We start from the raw sequence: 22,260 nt of genomic DNA, 5'->3' as shown, positions 1-22,260 counted from the left end.
TGAAGTCTGAACACTCTTGACTCATGTATATTACGGTACATTATGTTTGGGTTCTTTGATTTTCCATTGTCAAATACTTGCTAGTAAAAAAAAAATACAATATCAAATTATGGATTTCAGTTCTTCGATGATCTATTATATATATAATGTTGCAACACGGATTTTGGTAAGTCAAAAAATAGTGTGAAATTACACAATTTTCAAAATAGTATTTAGACAAAAGTAGAATAATAAAGAAAAATAGTTTTAGATTCTATTAATCGTCTGATGTTTCAAAGTCTCTTTGAAATACATGCAATCAAATTAATCATCTAAATATTTTATACACGATATATGAATGCTTACAGGAAATGTCATATTTCTCTTTGATTAAATGTAATTCGCAAAAAAAATGATTATATTTGACATTTGCACTCTTGAGCAGTTGAGCATTTCTTATAAAAATGAGAATAATACAAAAAACTAATATTAAATTTAATTTGGTTAGTATGGGACATTCAGTAAAAGGAAAAGAAAACACACAGGTTCCCCATACAAAAAGCAGTAGATGCCAAACGAGGAAAATGATGAAACACATTTTACTTCCTAGTTCAATCTTTTTCAGTAACTACTCCAACCAATTTAAGAAACTGAACTACTCCAACTAATTTGAGAAACCAGAATCATGACAGCAATTAAGTACGTATATTGATATAAATAAACTCTGATGTTAAAAAAATAAAAAATTGTTTATGGCATATGGACATATGGTTGGATTTCTGATTTTGTTGTCAAGTAAAATATGCCAGAGGTTGGCACAGTTTGAGTAAGCGAAAATTCCACATGGTTGCACACTAGGTTCTGTGGCTTTGGTGCACAAAATGGGAAGCATAAATGAAAATTAAAAACCCCTGGTAGCATATTCCAGGGCAGGGACATTTGCTGCAATTAAAATACAAGTCTGGTCTTTTCTGAATCTTCACTTTGGCATACCATCACTATTACTTGCATATGTAAGAATACGAGGTGTCTACCAAAAATTTAACCTAGACAGTCAAGAGAATACACATGATGACAAACAAAAAGCCAAATCCTTAACTTCTCAGTAACAACAAAGAGCACAAATCCTGTCACCGGTGACAATCAAGAGTGGTAGAGAAATGACATTTCCGGTTTCCCTGTTCTATCACCAGGGATAACTTGCATATGTTAGAATAACCAAAATCTATGTAACAATTTTGATGCCTACCCTTTTTTTAATGCAAACTCAATAAACAACACAACTAGAATCTGAAATACATCAACATAATGATGTCAAAAGACGGGGTTCAATTCGCTCAAAAAGGACATGACAAACTACAATTGACGAGATACAAAACCCTAAATATCTTCATAAAACTCTGCATCTTTAGCATACATCATCCCAATCTTCATCATCGCCTATGATAGTTGGTCCAACTGGATGACACGGCTGCTTCGTCAAAACATCCAATGTTGCAGGAGTGTTCCTGGCAACTGATCTTCGATGAAGTTGAGCAAGTTCTTCTGCAAGCTTCGAAAATTTTCTCTCACCGACAAAATTCTTAAACGATGCGTGCTTATTGAAGTCTCTCTTTAAAAGTTCTCCTGTTGCAGCAAGAGTAGGAAACCTGTTTCTCTCCAGCTTGGCCGCTTGCTCTGGAGGAGCCATATATTTGAAATACTGTGGCATATCAGATTGGCATATCAACTCCAACGCCTCACAAAGATTCATCATCTCTGGTAGCAGCCGAGGATCGGTTAGCACAACAGACTTAGTACGAACCAGGGTTTCATACGTAACCATTATCGCACTCATCTCATTATACTCCAGAATTGTTGCAACATATCTGCAAACAGCATTAATCTTCTCCTCTCCATTCTGCATACTCACAATCATGTTTATCAGCTTCTTCTTAACAAACAGAGAACTTCCAAGAACTGATCTCACACACTGAGCCTTCGAAAGATTGTAAGGATTTGTTACAGTAGTAGAAGCATCCACACCCGCAGCAGCTTTAAGCCCATTCAATCTAACAGTGTTATAATAATTGAAATTCTGACTAGTAGCGGTTTTGAATATGAACAATATGGTTTGCCCGAAGATGGTCAGATATGAAGCATTATCAAGCTTTGGGATGGCATCAAGGTTGATCAAATTCCCTTCAGCCTGTGAAGGAAGCCTAATTGTGTTTATGTTGAATCCTATCCTAGACACACCTGGGGGAAGAGAATTTTCAAAGTTAGAATTTAAGCAGCATAATATCCCAAAGGGCATAGATGCATGCCTGATGTCCATCTGTAGTCTCTATGAGTCCATTAACATTTGAAGCAATTGCATTCATGCTGTTCCTTGCATTATTGTCTGGTAAAAACATCTCACACGTAGGATCATCCGTGCTTGTGGGAAAAGTGAAAGCATGTGATTGGGTATCTGCAGCTTTAGTGGGGAATCTAGGTCTAACTCCTGTTAGGACACGGCGCTTCTTCCTCCTAATCTCGGCTAAGGCTTCTCGCTCATCCTTAGTGACTGCTCGTCTCCGTGTTACATTGTTTCTTCGCGTTCGTTGAGCTAAGATCCTTGCAGTGCGAACAAAATCATTCTGCAGCGGAACCGCTACTTGTTGGTTTGGTTGATTTTGGTTCTGATCAGCCATGTGTTCTATCCTGACCATAATCAAATACTATTCGTAAATTTTAGGTAGTATTCAATTTTGATGCCTACTTAAATGGAAGCCAAAATGGGAGCCTTACTTCTAATTTCGAAAAATTCTCAAAACACAAACGAAGAATTTCTGTTTGAAATGCTGTTACTCATTGCATGCATTTGTTATTGAATTATTGCTCTTAATTTCTGCTCTAAATGCCGTAAAATCTTCAAGCTCTGGTTTTTATTTCATTTAGTATATGTTTCATTTCGTAAGAAACTTATTACTTCTTATATCTTACATATCTGTGAAAAGATGATTTATCGAAGTCCAGAACATAAATAAATCCCCACCATCTTAAATTAATTAATTATCGTCATACTTATCAAACACAAATATAATGAATGATTCAAGGTATCTCATGTGTGTGTAATCTGAAGTCTGAACATAACAAAGTTACTCCGTTCAGCAGTGTGAAGAAAATACGGTTTCAAATAAATGGCCGACGATTCCTTTTATCATAAAATCCAAGATCTTAACAGTAACCAAAAGCAAAAGTAGAGAAGTAACTTCCTCAAGTATACCAAATCAAATAAACAATTTATAAGCAAAATATAGCAAGACTTAGATGACACGTAACAGCCCACGAAATCATATAATATCACAATTTTAAAATTAAAAAAAAACTACCCAAAAAGATATATTTAAATTTCTATTAATCTTTCTTTGTTAGTTACTCCCTCCGTCCCTCTGGGATGTATAGAATTGAATGGAACATCCCAGAAAGAAAAGTGTATAGAAATCAGAGGGACGGAGGGAGTACTTATAGTACAAATTGATTACTCAGTACATAGACCCAGTTAGATATAAACACCAACTAAATCAATACTTTGACGAAAAATTAATTAAACAAGTAATTCCCTAGGCATTATGCTTATAAAGATTGGGCGATTTGTTTCTAAAATGTGGTGAAAAAGACAACAACCCAGTACATTGCAGGTATTTATACATATCACAACTACAAAAAAGAATACCCAAAACAGTATATTCAAATTCAATCGTATTAGATGACAAAAAATATCAATGGAATCAGTGTGTGAAGTACCTTATTTATGAAGAAGCCTAGCTGCCCAGAAAGCAATCGAACCAAATATGGAGATGGAGAAATCGATGCCCGATGGAGAAAGCAAACAAAGGCAGCAGCCTCACCAAAGTCACTAGAATGGGGTGTAACGCCCTGCTCCGAGTTATAACAAGCATCAGGCCGATTCGACCTAAAATTAGATCAAACCCAATCTACTGAAAATCGAAAACTGAAATTTCACTTTTCCAAACCGAAATTTTGTTACGGACGGAATCAAAATAATTCGGTCCGGCTTAGTCCAATCCGGACCGATTTTTTATAAAAAATAGAAAGTTATAATAAAAATAAAACTAAAATTCATGATTCATTAAAAAATATATTAAAAAAGCACCACTACTTCACTAAAGAAAAATATATTTAAATTTATAAATTAGATATTATAATAATAGCTTATAAAATATGAACAAAATTTCATGTAACCCGCGTATTTACTGTAGTACCGTATACCACGTATGTTCTGCAACTATAGAATGGCATAAAAACATTGCAAAATGTGTTATTTTGCAAATCATGTTCTATAAACATCATTATTTTGTTAAAAATTTTGACAATCCTAAACATTCTACAAGTTAAATAGTGAAAAACACATTATTCTGCAAAACATGTTAAATTTGCAGAACATATTTACATATTACAGAACATATGTGTTCTACTTATCAAACATAAATGATTTTCAATATTTTTTTCATGAAATAGTGATATTTATAAAATGTATTTCACAAAATAACAAGTTTCATACATTTTGCAATGTTTTTATGCCATTCTATAGTTACATAACATACGTGGTCTACGGTACTACAGTAAATATGTGGATTATATGGAATTTAATTCTATAATATATATATATATATATATATATATAAATTAAATACAAATTATATTATGTAATGTAAAATGGACTATTCTGTTCATTCGGTATGTACTAAAATATAATTTTAAGAATCGGACCGAATCGAATTGTATATTAGTCTATGATTTGCACTGAACCGAATTTTCAGAAAATTAGTACCAAACCAAATCAAATAGATCGAATTTTTAAATTTGGACCTAATTCACATGGTTCGATTTGATTTTTCGATTCTAGTTCCATTTTACTCACCGCTACGCGCAACTCCAAACTAAAACACTATTTATATATTCGTACCATCCCATCTAAATATATTTATATATAATTCAATAAATGATATAAAATTTAGTGGGAATAAAAGTCATTAGTCTCTCGACTTACATTGTATTTATGTTTAATTTATTTATTTTATTATTGCATTTAATATGTTATAGTATTTATATGTTTTCTTTTCCTTACAATCCAATTACATCATGTTTTAATTTTAATATTCAGAAAATATAATATAAACACATAATTTATATAAATTTATATTAGTTAAAATCTAATATTTATTCAATTATTATAAATAAACTCAAATTTACCAAGACTAAATTATACAATTCATTATATAAATTAAATTTAAATATCTTTTTGGGGCTAGAAGGAGAAAATTAAAATTACATCAATTACATAAACGGAACTTATGGAGTAATTGATCGTGTGTATAAATGTCTGCAATTTAAAAGCACGATTTGTTTCAAAAAAATAAATAATAAAATTCGTTCTTCATATGATCATTAATCTTGGTAAAATTATAACAATCTTTTTTTTTTTTTTTACAATTTAAACATATATGCCTTACAAATCATTTGACGAGGCAGAGTCTAACTCGGATGTGCCGACACAACCGAGAATAAACCCTCACACTCAAGTCAGAGTAATGTTCCGGACAACAGAAAATAAATTCAAAATATTCTGAAACAGAGGATAAACTGCCACCACTGGGCTAATACTTCTCGGTAAGTCACAGTAATGTCTCAGACAACAGAAAATAAATTCAACCGGACAACAGAGGACGTGCTCAAACTATAACAATCTTCGAGTTGTCGTGAATAATTTACTTTCAACCTTCTTTCAATTGTGGCGATTAATTCCCAAAAAAAACCTGATACTCTAATGCAAGTTGGCAGGAAAAAATAACAAGAAAGCGGTGTCTGCATGCATATTATAACGAACTAACGACGGCGGAAAGCACCACGAGGCCCCACACAGGTAGGCGGGAAGAAACAGACAAGCATCGAGTCAAAATGCCTTTACAAACAACACACACAACCTATACATACAAAAATACGTACAAAATCAGCGCTTATTCAAACAAGACGCGCCAGTGTTCTCTGCTCTTCCCTATATTTTACTGCCTCTACATATGCCTCTTCATGTACTGTACATTTCTATTTTATTCACAACACATGCTATATATATTTATATATAATATTACTGCTTCCACTTATAATTGACTACTTTTCAGCGCTAACCAGCTCACCACGCCTCTCGATTTACTTTAATTATGCTCTGTTTTGATGAGATTGTTTGTTGAAGTTGTGTTTGATTTCGTGTGATTATGTCGTCTAGAGGCGTGTTTGGATGGGGCCAGCCGGATTTGATTCCGTTAACGCCGGTGTCGGAGGTGTCGGAGCCGCCGGAGTCGCCGTTGCCGTTTATGTGCGAGAATTTCGAGGATGTGAGGGGAGTGGAGGAGGAGGATGAGGAGGAAGAGGAGGAGAGGGAGGAGTTGGCGCCCGAGGCGGTGCCGATTTGGGGATTGTTTGCTTGTGCGGATTGGATTGATTGGATTTTGATGTTGCTTGGGGGATTGGCTGCGGCGGCTCACGGTGTGGCGATTGTTATGTATGTTCATTTGTTTGGCAAGGTGTTGGAGATTTTGGTTGTTGATGATTCGGTTAGCAAGGATGAGTTGTTTGACAAGTTCACCACGGTATTGAGTTGTTTGATTGTTGATTTTTTGCGGTTTTGTTTTGGTTGATTGTGTTTTGTTGACTGTGTTTTGGTTTTGGTGTTGGTGATTGACTTGCATTTTAGTGTTTTTTGTATAATTGTATGTGATCATTAGTTTAGCAATTGAGGGTATTGTTTAATTCAGTTATCGGTTTTAGGAGAGCTGGTAAATTAACGGTTAGAGTAGTAGAGTACCTGGCAGAGGTCGAACTCTCAATTAAAATGAAGCCATCACTATTAGGGGAGTTGGTAAGTTACCAATTAGAGTAGTAGAGTACTTGGCATTGCTGGAATTCTCAATTAGCCTGCTATGGTTTTTATCTTTGAGTAACTTATACTTCTATATGCTAAATGAGTCCATGATGTGGGTATAAGGTTTCGTCCGATATGTAATCAATGGAGCCCTTTGTTTTGAAAAATTTATGGTAAATTATGCTTGTTCAATAACTTGACAATACAAACGTTTTATTACACACAGATTTAGAGACAATATTATAATAGCAATTAAGGGAGAAGGTCTCCTGTTTGTTTAAGGATGCTACTGCTCAATTATAATACCTCTTTATTGAATGTATAAGAACTTAAGAAGTACTCCATCTCAGTTTGCATAGGATGTTACATAACAATTCTCCCACTTCCAAAAGAGATGGCTCCATGTCTTAATCTAATGCAAAAGGGCACATATATTATGTAGAGTATGAGCCTTAAAATTTCAATTGGTTTCAGATAAAGTATAGGTCCTTTGATGGTTGCACCTGATGTTTTCTTAAGATCTTGAGAAGCATGATTGTTCGCTGCTTGTATTTGAGTTCTTGTTTGCCAATTCTAGCACCTGCAAACATATGTGAGTTTGTGTTAAGATTTTTTGTAGAACCTATAAGATTGAGTTGAAAATTTAAATTTTGTATTTCTTGGTGATATCTTATGTGAATTCTTACAAGAAACATTGTAGTTCTTTATGACATATTTCTAACTGGAGTATGTGTGTAGGCAGAAGAATCTCTGTATGAATTAATTAAGGGGAATATGTATAGGTTGCTTCTCATTTCTTTCAACGGATGAGGGGTCTTGATCTCTACAAACCATGTCATCTAATAGCAACTCTGTTGATGTCAATCAGATTGCATATCCATGTTCAAATATTCTAATATTTTAACTTCTCCATGTATGACACGATTATTTGGTTTTCTTCTGTATGCAGCAAGCTCTGCACATCATGTATATAGCTTCTGGTGTTTTTGTTGCAGGTTGGATTGGTAAGCAAGAAGAATACTTCATACTTTAGTTTAAAATGTCAATCTTTGGTTGATGTAATAATGTCTCTATCTTTTTTTGTCTTTAACATGATATCTCTATGTAACAGAGGTTTCATGCTGGATGCTTACTGGTGAAAGGCAGACTGCTATTGTTAGGTCAAAGTACGTACATGTATTACTTAATCAGGATATGAGTTTCTTCGACACATATGGGAACAATGGGGACATTGTTAGCCAAGTTCTGGGTGATGTGCTAATCATTCAGTCTGCCATTAGTGAAAAAGTATGTCTAAATTGCAGAAAATGTGTTTGCAAACTATTTTAACTACATTAAACCTGTTTTGTGGATACAAGGATCGCTGGATATGTTCCATTTCTTGCAATGCCTTTATTCTGACTGCAATGATCATGTTTCAGGTTGGAAATTATATTCACAACATGGCAACATTTTTTGGTGGACTAGTCATTGGGTTCATCAACTGTTGGCAGATATCTCTTATTACATTAGCTGTTGGTCCATTTATTGTCGCTGTAGGGGGTATATCAAATATTTTTCTCCAGAAACTTGCAGAAAACATTCAAGATGCTTACGCTGAGGCTGCAAGTATAGCTGAGCAGGTTATGGCTATTCTAGTTTAATTTGCTTCTGTAACATTGAAGTCTCTATACTTTATTTTTCATGAACACAATATCTATTTCTTAAACCATTTTCCATAAAGAGTTATGGCTCACATATATACAAATTTATGATATCTTCATTATTCTTTATTGTGCTCCTTGTTGCTAAGCTCTGTAACCTCTTCAAGATTATTTAATCGCTAAATGTCAAATTTATCTTTGTAGTTATTGCCATAATAAAGAAATCTGACTTGATCTTTCTATGCATTTCTTGTCCCATGACTCCTGGTCCTGGTCCTCTCTCTCTTTCTCGCATCTTAGTTTTTTGTTAAATGTGCAGGCTCTGTCTTCCACAAGAACACTATATGCGTTTACAAATGAACCGTTATCCAAGTACTCTTATGCAAATTCTCTTCAAGCAACACTGAGATATGGTATATTAGTAAGCCTTGTGCAAGGACTTGGTCTTGGATTCACTTATGGACTTGCAATTTGCTTATGTGCTTTACAACTTTGGGTCGGAAAGTTTCTAATAACAAGTGGAAAAGCCAGTGGTGGTGAAATCATTGCAGCACTTTTTTCTGTACTCTTAAGTGGCCTGTAAGTTTTGGAGATAAGCATCTATATAATTTTTCTGTTTTCCCTCTCTCTTATCGCATTCTGTTGTTTTTTAGTGGGATGAATCAGGCAGCAACAAATCTCTATTCATTTGAGCAAGGGAGAATTGCTGCATATAGATTGTATGAGATGATAAGCCGTTCAAGCTCTTTTGTTAATCAAGAGGGACATACTTTAGCATCCGTGCAAGGATTTGTGGAGTTTCGGAATGTTTATTTTAGTTACCCATCACGGCCAGAAGTACCCATACTAAGTGGGTTTTATCTTACTATACCTGCTAAGAAAACTGTTGCAATAGTTGGCAGGACTGGATCAGGAAAAAGTAGTTTAATCCCAATACTGGAGCGCTTTTATGATCCTACTTTAGGTATTGCTTATAAACCTAATTGGTTGCATATTTTCTGTTTCTTTTGTCCTAGCTTCTTTGTTTTTAAATGACTTATTCCTTGGTGTAGGAGAAGTACTTTTAGATGGAGAAAATATCAAAAACCTGAACTTAGAATGGTTAAGAAGTCAAATAGGACTTGTGACCCAGGAGCCTGCTTTGCTAAGTTCAAGTATTAGAGATAATATTTCTTATGGGCGGGTCAATGCTACTTCACATCAAATTGAAGAGGCTGCTAAAGTGGCACGTCTACATGCCTTCATAAGTTCTCTTGATAAGGGATATGACACTGAGGTATTGGACTTGGTTTATCTGAAGTCTAGAGGACTGTTTAACTTAATGGCTTTGAAAGACCTTCTGTTCATTATTATTATTTTTTACTATGTCTCAGGTAGGAAGAGCTGGTTTATCATTGAGTCAAGAACAGAAAGTCAAACTTTCTGTTGCTAGGGCAGTGCTTTTAAACCCTTCTGTTCTTTTGCTTGATGATGTTGCTGGCAGCCTTAATTTTGAAATTGGGACAAGTGTTCAGGATGCCATAGATGCCATCACATTGGGACGGTCAACTTTAATCATTACGCAGCGCTTAAGCCTGATTAAGAACTCTGATTATATTGCTGTGATGGAGGACGGGCAACTCGTTGAAGTAGGTACTCATGATGAGTTGTCCAGCTTAAATGGGTTGTACTCAGAACTCCTTAGATATGAAGAGGCACTGAAACTTCCTGAAAGGTCTGTTTGTTTGTTTAGTTTTGTATTATATGCATTTAGTACTAATGACTAGGCTGCGGCATCTTACATATATATTGGAGATACTATGATACTATAAAAATGTTGCCTTGTAAACAGTCCATATAACATAAATAGGACCTAAATAATCCAACTTAAAGGGAGTTAACTAGTTGGCTAGGCATGTGAGTTGGTACTTTCTTTAAGCTAGGTAGTCCAACATTTCAGGTAGGCTCATCCAGACACCTAGAAGGCTTCATCTGATTGTTTCTTGCATAAATGCACCCACTGAAATGATATAACCAAGAAGCTCAGGTAGAGCGCTCAGGTTAACAGTATCTAGTAAACCATTATCGTCTTGAAATGAATCCATTATATCAACCTCATTAATTCAAAAGACAGGAATAGTAACTTTATATAAGCCCTGGAATTTTGTAGAAGGGGGTGAACTGCATCAAGGTATCTGGCCAGATTTGTCAGACAGCAGGAGTATTAAGCTTTGACATTTATCATACTGCACAACACACTGAATCAGTTTTTCAGAATTTCTCATCTACTTCATAGATGTATATTCATTTCTGGTTTTAGTTTACAGCTTTCATTCCGAATTAAAGTTCCTCAATCTTTTTTGTAATATTTAGTTTTCTCTTTTGATTGTACCTAATATCTTCGTGTCCTTTAGGTTGTTGGATAGGAACCAGAAAGAGATTACTGTCCATATGAATAATGACTTATCGTCAAGCAACAGTTGTCAAGAATCTTCATTGCCAAATCTTCTTAAGTCTTCATCACTCGGGGATGGTAATGATGTTGTTGTCATTCAACCTGATGATATGACCTATGGGTCTCAGAGAGCATTGATTTCTCACAGCACAGATTCAGAAAAAACACCAGATGAATGCTTGCCACCAGATGCCGTGGATAATATATTGTTTATAAAATCACAGGAAGGTTTCGAAATAAGATTACCTCAACTATCCATTCATGATGGCACTGCTGAAGGAAAACAAACTTCAGATGCTAAAGATCCCAAATCCACCGTCTCACTTTTATTGACCCGGGATCCTAAAACTGAAACTTGTAATTTAAAGAGTTCCAATCCTACTAGTCAGATGGTTGATGCCTGTAGAGAAGAGAATCCAAATAAAGCATCTCAAAGACTCCCATCTTTCTGGAGACTTGTAAAACTTAGTTTGGCAGAGTGGCTTTATGCAGTTTTAGGAAGCATCGGGGCAGCTATATTTGGAGCTTGTAATCCTCTTCTCGCTTTTGTGATTTCACTAATAGTGACAGCCTATTACAGGGATGAAGGTCATCACCTGCGTTATGAAGTGAACAAATGGTGCTTAATTATCACAGGCATCGGAGTTGTAACTGTAGTTGCGAATTTTTTGCAGCATTTCTACTTTGGCATAATGGGAGAAAAAATAACTGAGAGAGTAAGGCGGATGATGTTCTCAGGTGAGAGCTTTCTATCTTATGTAGCTGCTCAATATACTTTTTTTTTTCATTTTTAACATGGATCTGCCAATTAGATCTTATATCATTTCATTTTTTATTCAGGCATGCTGCGCAATGAAGTTGGATGGTTTGACAAAGAAGAAAATAGTGTTGACATCTTATCCATGCGCTTGGCAAATGATGCCACGTTTGTGCGTGCTGCTTTCAGCAATCGCCTTTCTGTTATTGTCCAGGATGGTACAGCTGTTGTTGTTGCCATTCTTATTGGGATGCTACTGGGATGGCAATTGGCTTTTGTAGCTTTAGCAACCCTACCTGTTTTGATTGTTTCCGGAATTGCTCAGGTCTGTGCCAACTTTTTTTGTATTTGGTAAAGGTTCATCGTAGACACTCAAAAGCACACACCCTGCCCCTACGGGGGTCAAACCCTCGGCCTCTTATCACCAAGGGGAGAGGGGTAACCTGCACCAACATTAATACAGAAAGGAGATAAACACTGACTGCGTATATCAAGTGTATTTGTTTCTGTTACTACTGTCTGCTAATGGTCGTGTTCAGCAAGATGGTCTAGTGTCTACTTTTGATCTATTAAGTGATGTATTAGAACCCACTTTCAATTGGAGTAGACCCTATATAGGGTCTAATCCAATTGAAAATAACTTAGCCTAGAAACTAGAAAGTAGTGTAAAATAGGGTGAGTGATATCATATGGGGGCTGGGCGGAGCTGCGGTGGGGCCCTGGTGGGTGATGTCATATAGGGATGATGGTGTAAAATATTGGTATATATATGGATAATAGGGGCAAGGCTGCATATATCAAGGCCTTCCCCAGACCGAGCTTGGTGCACTAGGTACAGTCTTATTATCTGTTGTAAACATGGTGTCTTTGGTCTGCACAAGCACAACCACCTTATGATGTACCTACTGTCTGCCTTCATTATACAGTCTTATTGTTGTGCATCTGTTGTTCAGATTTAAAAATATATGTATCCTGTGATAACATATTCCTTCTGATTATTAAAAATCTAGAATTTCGTGTCATTTGTCGGTTTTCTTAATCTCAAACCTCTTCTTGAGTAGGGTAGGGAATCCAGTTGGTCAAGACCGAGCTAGCCCGACTAATTTTTATGTTAGATTTGGTGTCTTTTAATTGAAACAGATTGGTTTTATTTTTAACCCAAGTTGCATGAAATTGGTACAACAATTATTTTAGCTGTTTGTAACTGCTTTGTGCTGCTAATCCCAACATATATTGCCCAACAGTGCATGCATCTACTTTAACTCTTTTTCCTTAATCATTTTCAAGTACATTATAATTACTTAATTTCCCATAGTAGTGTTGTTATTGAATAGAACAACTTTTTCTTGCAATAGTCGTTTAATATTTTAGACATCAGTTTTCACGGTCCAAATTTCAAGCAATCAATTTTGTATTTCTTATAGTAATAAAAACAGGCAATAAAATATCTACACAAAAAACTTACCTGATATTGACCTTCACATATATTCATTGAGATGAGTAAACAAAATATTGCAGTTGGCTTAATCCCGAAGCCGATATGATTAGCTAATCTATAAATGGAGCTGACAAATGAAACAGTAATTCAATGGGGTCATTCCTTATATTTCTACTCTGATTGTAAAGGTAGTTTCGCTCATTAACCATTTAAACGGAAACAATGTTACAACTAATTCGATATGAGATTACGCTCTTATACTTTTCTTTGAATTGAGGCTCATGCTTGCAATGAGAACAAACACTTGTATTTTGTTAGGTCTAGCTTAAGTTCTGGCTTGGTCACCTAATTACTGAAATTGTTTCTTGAGTAGTGCATGCCTTGATTTTGCTTTTCGCATTTTTTCTTTTTGTAGAAAATGTGGCTTTCAGGATTTTCAAGAGGTATACAAGAGCTCCACAGGAAGGCATCTTTGGTTCTTGAGGATGCTGTTACTAATATGTATGCTGTCGTGGCATTTTGTGCTGGAAACAAAGTTTTGGAACTTTATGGATTGCAGCTAAAGAAAATTTTTAGGCAAAACATTCTGCATGGTATGACAATTGGTTTTGCCTTCGGTTTCTCACAGTTCCTTCTTTTTGCCTGTAATGCTTTCCTACTCTGGTATACTGCTATTACGGTAAAAAATGGCTACATTGATCTACAAGCAGCTCTTAAAGAATACGTGGTCTTTTCTTTTATAACTTTCGCTCTGGTAGAGCCATTTGGTCTGGCCCCTTACATATTCAAACATCGAAAATCCCTCAGTTCGGTATTCGAGATAATTGATCGTGTCCCAGAAATTGACCCTGATGACAGTGCTGCATTAAAGCCATGTAATGTCTACGGAAATATTGAGTTCAAAAATGTGGATTTTTGTTATCCTAGTGCTCCAAAGGTAATGATCTTAAACAATTTCAGTCTTAAAGTCAGCGGAGGGCAAACTGTAGCTGTCGTTGGAGTTTCTGGTTCAGGAAAGAGTACCATTATTTCATTGTTAGAGAGGTTTTATGATCCATCTGCAGGCCAAATTTCATTGGATGGAAGAGATCTTAAACTTTTCAATTTGAGATGGCTGAGGAACCATGTAGGTCTACTTCACCAAGAACCTGTAATATTCTCAGCATCCGTGAGAGAGAATATCATATATGCCAGACATAATGCAACTGAAGCTGAGTTGAAAGAGGCAGCTCGAATATCAAATGCCCATCATTTCATAAGTAGCTTGCCTCATGGTTATGACACCCATTTGGGTATAGGAGGAGTAGAACTGACACCAGGACAAAAGCAGAGAATTGCAATTGCCAGGGTTGTGCTAAAGAATGCACCCATTTTGTTGTTGGATGAGGCCACCTCCACCATTGAAAGTGAATCGAGTCGTGCTGTACAGGAGGCTCTCGACACACTGGTTATGGGTAACAAAACAACTATCCTCATTGCTCATAGAGCATCAATGATGAGACATGTTGATAATGTTGTGGTTATTAATGGAGGGCAAATAGTGGAGCAAGGTAGTCATGATTCTCTTATACAAACAAAAGGTCTATATGCTAAGTTGATGCAACCTCAATTTCTTAAAAACCACCGGCAGCGTTGGCTTGGTTCGTAGGACAGAGTTGGTTGGAGGGTAATAAATATCACTCCTGTCATGTCCTTGATTATTGACAAATCTCCTTGACGGAAATTTTTGGACTCGTAACATACAATAAGATGATTAAATCTTAAATGTATGGTTCTAGTGTGCAGATAATGAATACAAACAAGAGCAATCTCTCTACTCTTAAACATACAGTTGGTGAGCAGGGAGTAGGCTAGACGAGCCAAGGAACTTTCATAGGCAGTCAAATCATGAAATGATTTGTGCCGTGTAGATTTTTTTTTTGCCAATCATTTGTAGACATGCTGCTGAGTTATTTGTCCTCGGTATTTTCATTTGGGTTTAGAGATGACTATTAGAGCATATAGGAATTTATGTCAGGTTTCTTTTGTATAAACAATAGGTTTCTTCTGGGTATTGATTTGTACATTCAACTGTAAATTTTTTATTGATCTGAGTAAAAAGCAGTATAGGCTTTGAAGGAATAAATGAAATGAACTTAAATTTTGCCGGTGCCCTTACTGTTTGTTGATGTTGGTATTCTTAATCCATTTAGATTTCGGGTTGGATTCATCCATCATCTTTACTTCTGAAGGTGCTTATTCCATGATACAAATTTTTTTTCTTGTGTTTGACATTCATTTCTCCTGCTTACTGATAATATCTTCTGATTTGTGATGTATCTACCAGCTTTTCGCAAAGGCAATTTATATTTCTCTGCTTGTATCAATTTAGTATATAATCATTGGTAATTACAGTTTCCCTGTATAGCTTTATGATATATTGCAATTACAGTAAGTCAGTAACTGTTACAGATATGCATGAACGTTAGTGATTTCTCTCCAGATCAAGTGAATGATTTTGGCGGGCAGGCGATGGTTGTTCTTCGTCGAAGTCTTCCCTCGTCAAAATTGCTTGCAGAGTATATGCACACTCAATATCAAAGATGTGGGCTCTGCAGAGGGGGCAGCTTGAGTGAGTCTGAAACCAGATGTCTATGCAGGACACATGGAAGAAATGAGAGCAGTTTGTAAGATGTTTTATCCACTCCCCTTCTTCAAACTCGCCCAAACAAACTGCACACTCTGTACTAATTCCAGGTAAATCATCTTTTTCGTTCTTTATGTACTGGAAAATGGGAAGGGAGCGTGCAATATAGGATTCAAGCCCTTGGCTATGGAACTGGAGCGATGTATCTTCAGGGTTGGCTTCATGCAATCTTCTCCTTCTTCGGGCTTGGTTTCTAGACGAGGTTGTTGATCGAAATGCACAGCACTGATGATGCATTAACCGGTGGAAAGTTAATATGAGAAATATGCTGCAGAAAGCACACACAAAAGCTATCACTATCAAATGCCAACGAGAAGGCGGCTCAGAGTTTGCCGACGGGGCTGGGGCTTGACTTTGAGGCATGCTATGAACTTTTGTTCAACAGAGTTTTCAACTGATACAGATGGTTTTGAAGCTCTGACTCCCTAGCTTTGTTCAAGAGCATGGAGATTTGGCGTCGATGAAATCAAGGTACACTTGGTACCAACATTTGTAATTGGTGATAGACGATAGTTTTGAAGATTACTTTCGTGCAAAATGGAATGTGCTCTATTATTGAGATATTGGATCCTCCGAGTTTCGAAGACTTATGTTAAACACCTTTATTAGAAGTAATAGTATAATAGAAAGATGGAGTATCAGAGAACCCTGGACTCCAAACGTGCAAAACAGGAAGAAAAAAAAAAGGTAGACTTCAACTGATCATTCTGGCACTTGTGATGATAAAAGATGCTCCCTCCAAAATACCACAAACGGGTCGGCCAGTAAATCCAAAAAGACTTAATTAATTAGTGTGCCTTGTTAGCAGCCCTAAGTAAACTCTCTTTATTTCTCACACACATTTATATATACACTATTAATCCACATGCTAATTTCTTTATTAATCCACATGCTAATATATATTGAGGACCTAATATATGAAATATAATCATTCTGTTCTGTTTGGAGCACACGTTTTGTTGTGTAATGCCAGAACAGAAATGTCAAAGCTATAAGAACTGAAACTAAACATCTAAAAGCCATTCAAAGCCCAAAGCACATGAAATTTTCATCTTAGTGAAACCTCTGTCTCTTGCCAGCTACGAAATGTTCATCTTTTCCTGCAGATGTCATAAACTTTCCATTTCCAGCACACGCGTTTGGAACCCCAGCGCGAAAGCTCATCACAGACGTAGAAATCATCTGAGAAGTGCCACAAGATATCTCAGAATATGACTTCAAGTTCATTAGTAGAGGGTCATGACCAGAGCTTTCACATGCCTCCACGCCAACATTTCTAGGATCAAAACCTTTAATGGGGGGCGGAGGAATATGAACGGACTGAAGAGGAGGCGGATTCTGCCACTTAGGAAGTGGTCCAGCTACAAGAAGTGTCTGAAGAAGCGGCCCTGCTTTTAGTACAGACTGCAACAGATTGCCCTTATGAGGCAATGCCTTGTCTTTCACAAGATTGTTAATAACCAAAGAAGCCTGATCAATTTTTACAACTCCAGTAGGAACACTATAGTCTTGAACAAACTGGTGCTGATTCATGAACGCCATGTTACTACTCAAATCACCAATGTAGTGGCTGTTAATCTTCGACAGATCAGGAGAAGTCGCGGCATCAAAAAACGACTCAGCTGGAGAAGAATTCTGTGAATGGTAACTGCATGTTTGATCAGAGAAATTGCGCGATTCAATTAGGCTTGAGTTAGCTCTTGTGGCCTTCACTCGGGGATTGTGGCCTGCAATTTGAGGTATGGCCGGCAAGATTTCAGTACTTGGCATTGCTGAAGGAATCATAAGCTTGTTTAGTAGCTTATTAAGTTGATCCCTAGCTTCGTCTCTTTCCTGTAAGGTCATGTTCAGGAGTTGCATCAACTGCTTCACATAGTCCTCGTTCTTTTTCTTTAGTGCTTCAAGCTCAAAAGTTGTATAGATCAGCTTTTGCTTCAATTCATCAATACACTGCAAATCCACATACACCAAAAATTATTCTGACACAAAGTACACAAGCAATATCTATCCTTATATAATCTGAAAATTAAATATATACGCGTTCCTGACAAGCGATTGATGCAACCATCACTCAACAGTTTTTCCGCAACAACACAATAAATTTAAAAAAAATTATGTGAATGCAAGTGACTACGACATCTACCACCGATTTCATTATTCATTATAAAAATTTTGTCATTGACCAGAAAATATCTGCGCTTATTTGGGTTGGGACCGATTAACATCTTTAAAATGGCACATATATTATGACAATTCGATAAATGACACGAACTAAAATATATGGTACTCTTGTAGTCTAATGCAATGAGCGAATAACTTAACATGCAGAAATTTGTTGACATATCGAAACTAAAAATCGAAGAAAAAGTTACCGACCTCTTGATAAGTCCAGTAAGAAGCCATTTCCTCCATTGCGAGATGGTAAAAGCAGAGGAAGGGAGTTTGGTGCAGAGGATGAGAGGAGATTTACGAATATATAGAAGAGAGATTTGTGAGAAAATATTTACACGTACATAACATAAATACAGAGTAGATAGTTTTGACACAGCCATCCAGCAAAAGTAATTATGGAATCTATTAACACCTTCCAAATATTAAGAGGCCGTGTTAATTCTGTTGTCAAAAATAAATGTAGGAAATTAATAATTATATAACTGCTTTCCATTCTTTCAGCTCCATGTCCCTTACCATGCAAGTAAAAATCTCCCGCTTCCTATCTTTTTACACGTAAATCTGTAGTTTGGGTTATACTCTCTCTGTCCCATCCAATTCTTATCATTTGAAATGAAGTACTCGGCACGCATCTTAATGCTCATAAATAATATAGTTTCATAACGTATTTTTAAATTTTTTTTTTCTGAATAAAAATTTAAACATTAAACTTTTATTCGGAAAAAGAAAATTTTAAAAATAAGTTATATAACCATATTTTTCATGAGCCTTAAAATGCGTGTCGAGCAGTCCCCTCCAAACGATAAGAATTGGAGGGGACGGAGGGAGTATGACTGTAAAATCACATCTCATGGCTATGCTCATCGCCATTCATGTTTATCTATGGTGACTGGACTATGTGATTCCGCCACCCTGTAAAACTTAGCTCTTTGTAAATTTTAAAAAATCGAAAATTCATAATTGATTATTATTCTTGGTCATAGAAACTATGATTTTTTTTTTTTTTTTGGATTTACTATTGTAATTTTAAAATTTGTAAAATTATAGATCAGTGATACTTACATAATTTCTAGCCAATAATAAACATTCGTTTATGCACACATATGCCTTTCCATGCGCAAATAATATTCAGTTTTTTCTTTGATAAGCCTAAGGATACTCTATCTGTTCTATATTTTCGATATATGTAAGAATCGAACTCAGTTATTCACACGAGTTTTACTTGGCTAGTAACCATTTGCTCTAAACATGGCTTTAAAGGTTAAGATCCCACTAATTACTAATCAACACCACCATGTAATTCACTCTCCATTCTTCTAAGTTCTAATCTTATGAAATGCTCAAAATTTGTTACATCTCTTAAGCCAAGAAACAGATCTTGCTACAAAATAAAACTTCAAGCTCTTGATAATACATAAATATGATACATCTCCGAAGATATATGTTCTTCATGATCAGAGCTTCAGTAATATCTTCCTTGAGTTCCTACTCTGAACAAAAGCTAACCACGAGACGAACTAGTAAAACTGCGCATCAGCTACATGATTACAGTACTAACCAACACAGATCAGGACACTCAAACCCCTGCCTATTTACAATCTGAGTAGTCATGCCACTTTTATTACAGCTACATAAGTGTACTAAACTAATGAATTAAACCACTTACAGATGCTCAGTAAAAAACGCGCTACCTTGTCCAAACCAGGAATGATATGGTTCACTTGTAGGAAGAATTGTCTTGCTATCTTCTTGATCCGTTGACCACAATGAGTCTGGACAGTAATCCCATATTGGAGAAGCCAAGATTTCGTCGTTAAATCCCCCATAAACTGGCTTTACATTCTCTTCTGGAGACAGATCAATGTCATTCCATATTTCATCCATGGAATACCCTTCATCAAGGCCTCCAGTATCGAAGAAGTTTCTCTCCATGGTGTTTGGTATTGGCTTTGAATCCGCTGCTGGATCCAGACTTGATGAGGATATTGATGAGGAGCAATTAGAGTGTGATGGAGATGAGGGCATGGACTTTTTCTTCTCTTGAGCTTCTTTCCTCATGTAAGTTCTCCAGTAATTCTTTATTTCATTGTCAGTTCTTCCAGGTAATTTACGAGCAATTCTTGACCATCTGCATTGAAAACTAGACACTTAAATCACAGCACTATGATTTCTATATGAATCACAAGAAAAGTACTAACAAAAGATATCTTATGTTCAAATATCTTTAAACCTGTTTCCCCATTTGGATTGAAGTTCAACCACGAGACGTTCTTCTTGGGGTGTCATCTTTCCTCGCTTAAGGCCAGGATGGAGATAATTAACCCACCTCAACCTGCAACTTTTACCTGTTCTTTTCAAACCTACAACAAAACTAAGTTAAAAGGTTGCCGTTTGAAAAATAGTACCATGCCCAAATAAGCATTACCTAGTACGTGTCTCCCGCCACCTTCAAACCTGAAACTTTTGCTATGAAATCCCAACGACGATCACCAAACAAGTTTACATAGAAAGCCAGCTGAACATCTTCATGCTCTGTCCATGGACCCTTTCTGACTTCATCTTGTGCCATTTTTGGTCTCTAATTTTCTCCTTGGCCCTCCACGTCTTGTCTGAATTATTCCACTTACCACTACATGAAAGCATATGGCTCTGTCATTCCAATACTTATACTAGACATTTTGAGATGCAAGCAAACAGTCTATTTTGTTGGAGCTCATGGTTTCGAATCCTAGCCGTACATGTTGTTCAAGGATGGCCACTAAGTGATGGAAACTTTGCGCATATGATGTAAGCCATTATAGCAAAAATATTATAGATAAGTGGTCGAGATGATGGTCAGACTTTCAGACCTTGCTCTAGTACATTTTTCTAATTAGTATTAATTTAGCGCCACCCATGTTAAATTTCAAGCCACTGAACTCCAAGGATAGTTTTAATAAGTATTAAATCAAACCTGTTCATATATAATGCTAGATTAGTGATGATAGAATATAATTGTTAGATACTAGAAAGAGACTAAGCTGGAATGTTAGCACAGTAATTAGCTAGATTAATAATGGTAGTCCATGGGATTCGCTAGATTTGCTTCGTGTTCTCCAATTAAAATAAAAACGTATCCATGTAGGCATATTTATGTGGCAATGGTGCTCTTTGAATCAAAGAAAGGCCAGAACAAAATAATAGAGATTAGCTAAATCAAGAAAGAACAGGGAAGGGCAAGTTGCCAAAAGGTTGGAGCAGGTATATAATAGCCAATTAGGCTTGTATTCTGTATTACTTAGTCTTGTTTATTTCAAGAGGTAATTAAGATTTGGATAGGACTATTTGTTCTGAATTTACATGACTAAAGATCAAATTTTATTCCTCAAGATCATGCATAGTTCATTTACACCTGTTCTGAGAATCGTATCAGGTGGTGGCTGTATTTTGAGATATCTTCAAATGACCATTCTGAGAGACGATTTCAGTATAAATTTACTGGGGATTACGGGCCTTGATCAGGTCTATTGTGCTTAAACAAAGTTCATTATAAGGATCCTGACATAATTGCAACGTCGGGGAATATGTAACACTTGTCTCAACAAATTGCTGTTAAATTTCAGACCTTTTTTTTCTCTTCTGCCAAGTGATTCCAGACCCTTTAATAATATCAGATTACACAAGTTGATAGAAACTGATGTCCAGCTACCCTAACTAGTACATGAGTTCACATTCTATGAGTCTGAATGAAAGCAGTTTTGTTGTGCTTGGTTTGTACATATATACAGAATAGTGGAGTAAAACTCAGGATAAGAAGCACTAGGGAACAATTTGATAAAGAGATATTTACAAGTGGGAAATGACATATGATGACCCATAGCTACAACATAGTAAACTATTAATCAACAAGAAAAGGATTAGATTTGTGGTGGTGATGTTACTACTGTATCCAACATTTTTTAAAAAGAATACAACACAAGAACTAATAAGCCTTCACTGGTAAAATGAAGGCCACTTGGAGTTTGAAATGTGGCTCCTGGCTCATGAAGAAGAGTGGTCTTTTAATAATGGGTGGGGATGAAGATGAAAATTATTAACCCTACCAAAATGAGCTAAGGTGATGTGTTGCCACATTCATGCTCTTTTAACCTGTTATCATCTGTCGCATATATATAATGTAGGGGTAAGGTCCCCGACAAATGATTGTTGCATCATTTTTACAGTTAAAAATCGCAATAATTCAGATGAAAATCCTAAAATTTTAT

At 36.1% G+C, this 22,260-nt stretch overlaps 4 protein-coding genes across 6 annotated transcripts; 1 reads left to right on the top strand and 3 right to left on the bottom strand.

Moving 5' to 3' along the window:
- Positions 1-1,051: 1,051 nt before the first annotated feature.
- On the bottom strand, positions 1,052-3,974 carry LOC108207009 (uncharacterized). 3 transcript variants are annotated; one of them, XM_017377470.2, is made up of 2 exons: positions 3,751-3,974; positions 1,052-2,681 (listed from the first exon to the last, which is right to left on the bottom strand). In XM_017377470.2, exon 2 carries the CDS (start codon positions 2,294-2,296, stop codon positions 1,388-1,390), a length of 909 nt encoding a protein of 302 aa, XP_017232959.1. In that variant the 5' UTR covers positions 2,297-2,681; positions 3,751-3,974; the 3' UTR covers positions 1,052-1,387. The 3 variants fall into 3 exon arrangements, with proteins under 3 accessions (XP_017232959.1, XP_017232957.1, XP_017232958.1); XM_017377468.2 differs by having other exon boundaries at positions 1,052-2,664; XM_017377469.2 differs by having other exon boundaries at positions 1,052-2,659.
- Positions 3,975-6,088: 2,114 nt separating this feature from the next.
- Positions 6,089-15,313, top strand: LOC108209500 (ABC transporter B family member 20). Its single transcript, XM_017380433.2, has 11 exons — positions 6,089-6,614; positions 7,836-7,890; positions 7,998-8,173; positions 8,308-8,508; positions 8,849-9,108; positions 9,183-9,493; positions 9,582-9,805; positions 9,903-10,243; positions 10,923-11,701; positions 11,804-12,045; positions 13,574-15,313. The coding sequence occupies exons 1-11, from the start codon at positions 6,240-6,242 to the stop codon at positions 14,804-14,806; spliced, it is 4,197 nt and encodes a 1,398-aa protein (XP_017235922.1). The 5' UTR covers positions 6,089-6,239; the 3' UTR covers positions 14,807-15,313.
- Positions 15,314-16,809: 1,496 nt separating this feature from the next.
- LOC108208342 (uncharacterized) lies at positions 16,810-18,390 on the bottom strand. Its single transcript, XM_017378866.2, has 2 exons — positions 18,221-18,390; positions 16,810-17,794 (listed from the first exon to the last, which is right to left on the bottom strand). The coding sequence occupies exons 1-2, from the start codon at positions 18,254-18,256 to the stop codon at positions 16,898-16,900; spliced, it is 933 nt and encodes a 310-aa protein (XP_017234355.1). The 5' UTR covers positions 18,257-18,390; the 3' UTR covers positions 16,810-16,897.
- Positions 18,391-19,394: 1,004 nt separating this feature from the next.
- On the bottom strand, positions 19,395-20,710 carry LOC108210081 (transcription factor MYB59). The gene is made up of 3 exons (XM_017381338.2): positions 20,471-20,710; positions 20,247-20,376; positions 19,395-20,144 (listed from the first exon to the last, which is right to left on the bottom strand). Exons 1-3 carry the CDS (start codon positions 20,583-20,585, stop codon positions 19,679-19,681), a joined length of 711 nt encoding a protein of 236 aa, XP_017236827.1. The 5' UTR covers positions 20,586-20,710; the 3' UTR covers positions 19,395-19,678.
- Between the last annotated feature and the right edge of the window lie 1,550 nt (positions 20,711-22,260).

Source organism: Daucus carota, chromosome 2, assembly GCF_001625215.2.
Source record: "Daucus carota subsp. sativus chromosome 2, DH1 v3.0, whole genome shotgun sequence".
NCBI classification, from domain to species: Eukaryota; Viridiplantae; Streptophyta; class Magnoliopsida; order Apiales; family Apiaceae; genus Daucus; species Daucus carota.
This window is presented reverse-complemented; position numbering and strand designations above follow the sequence as displayed.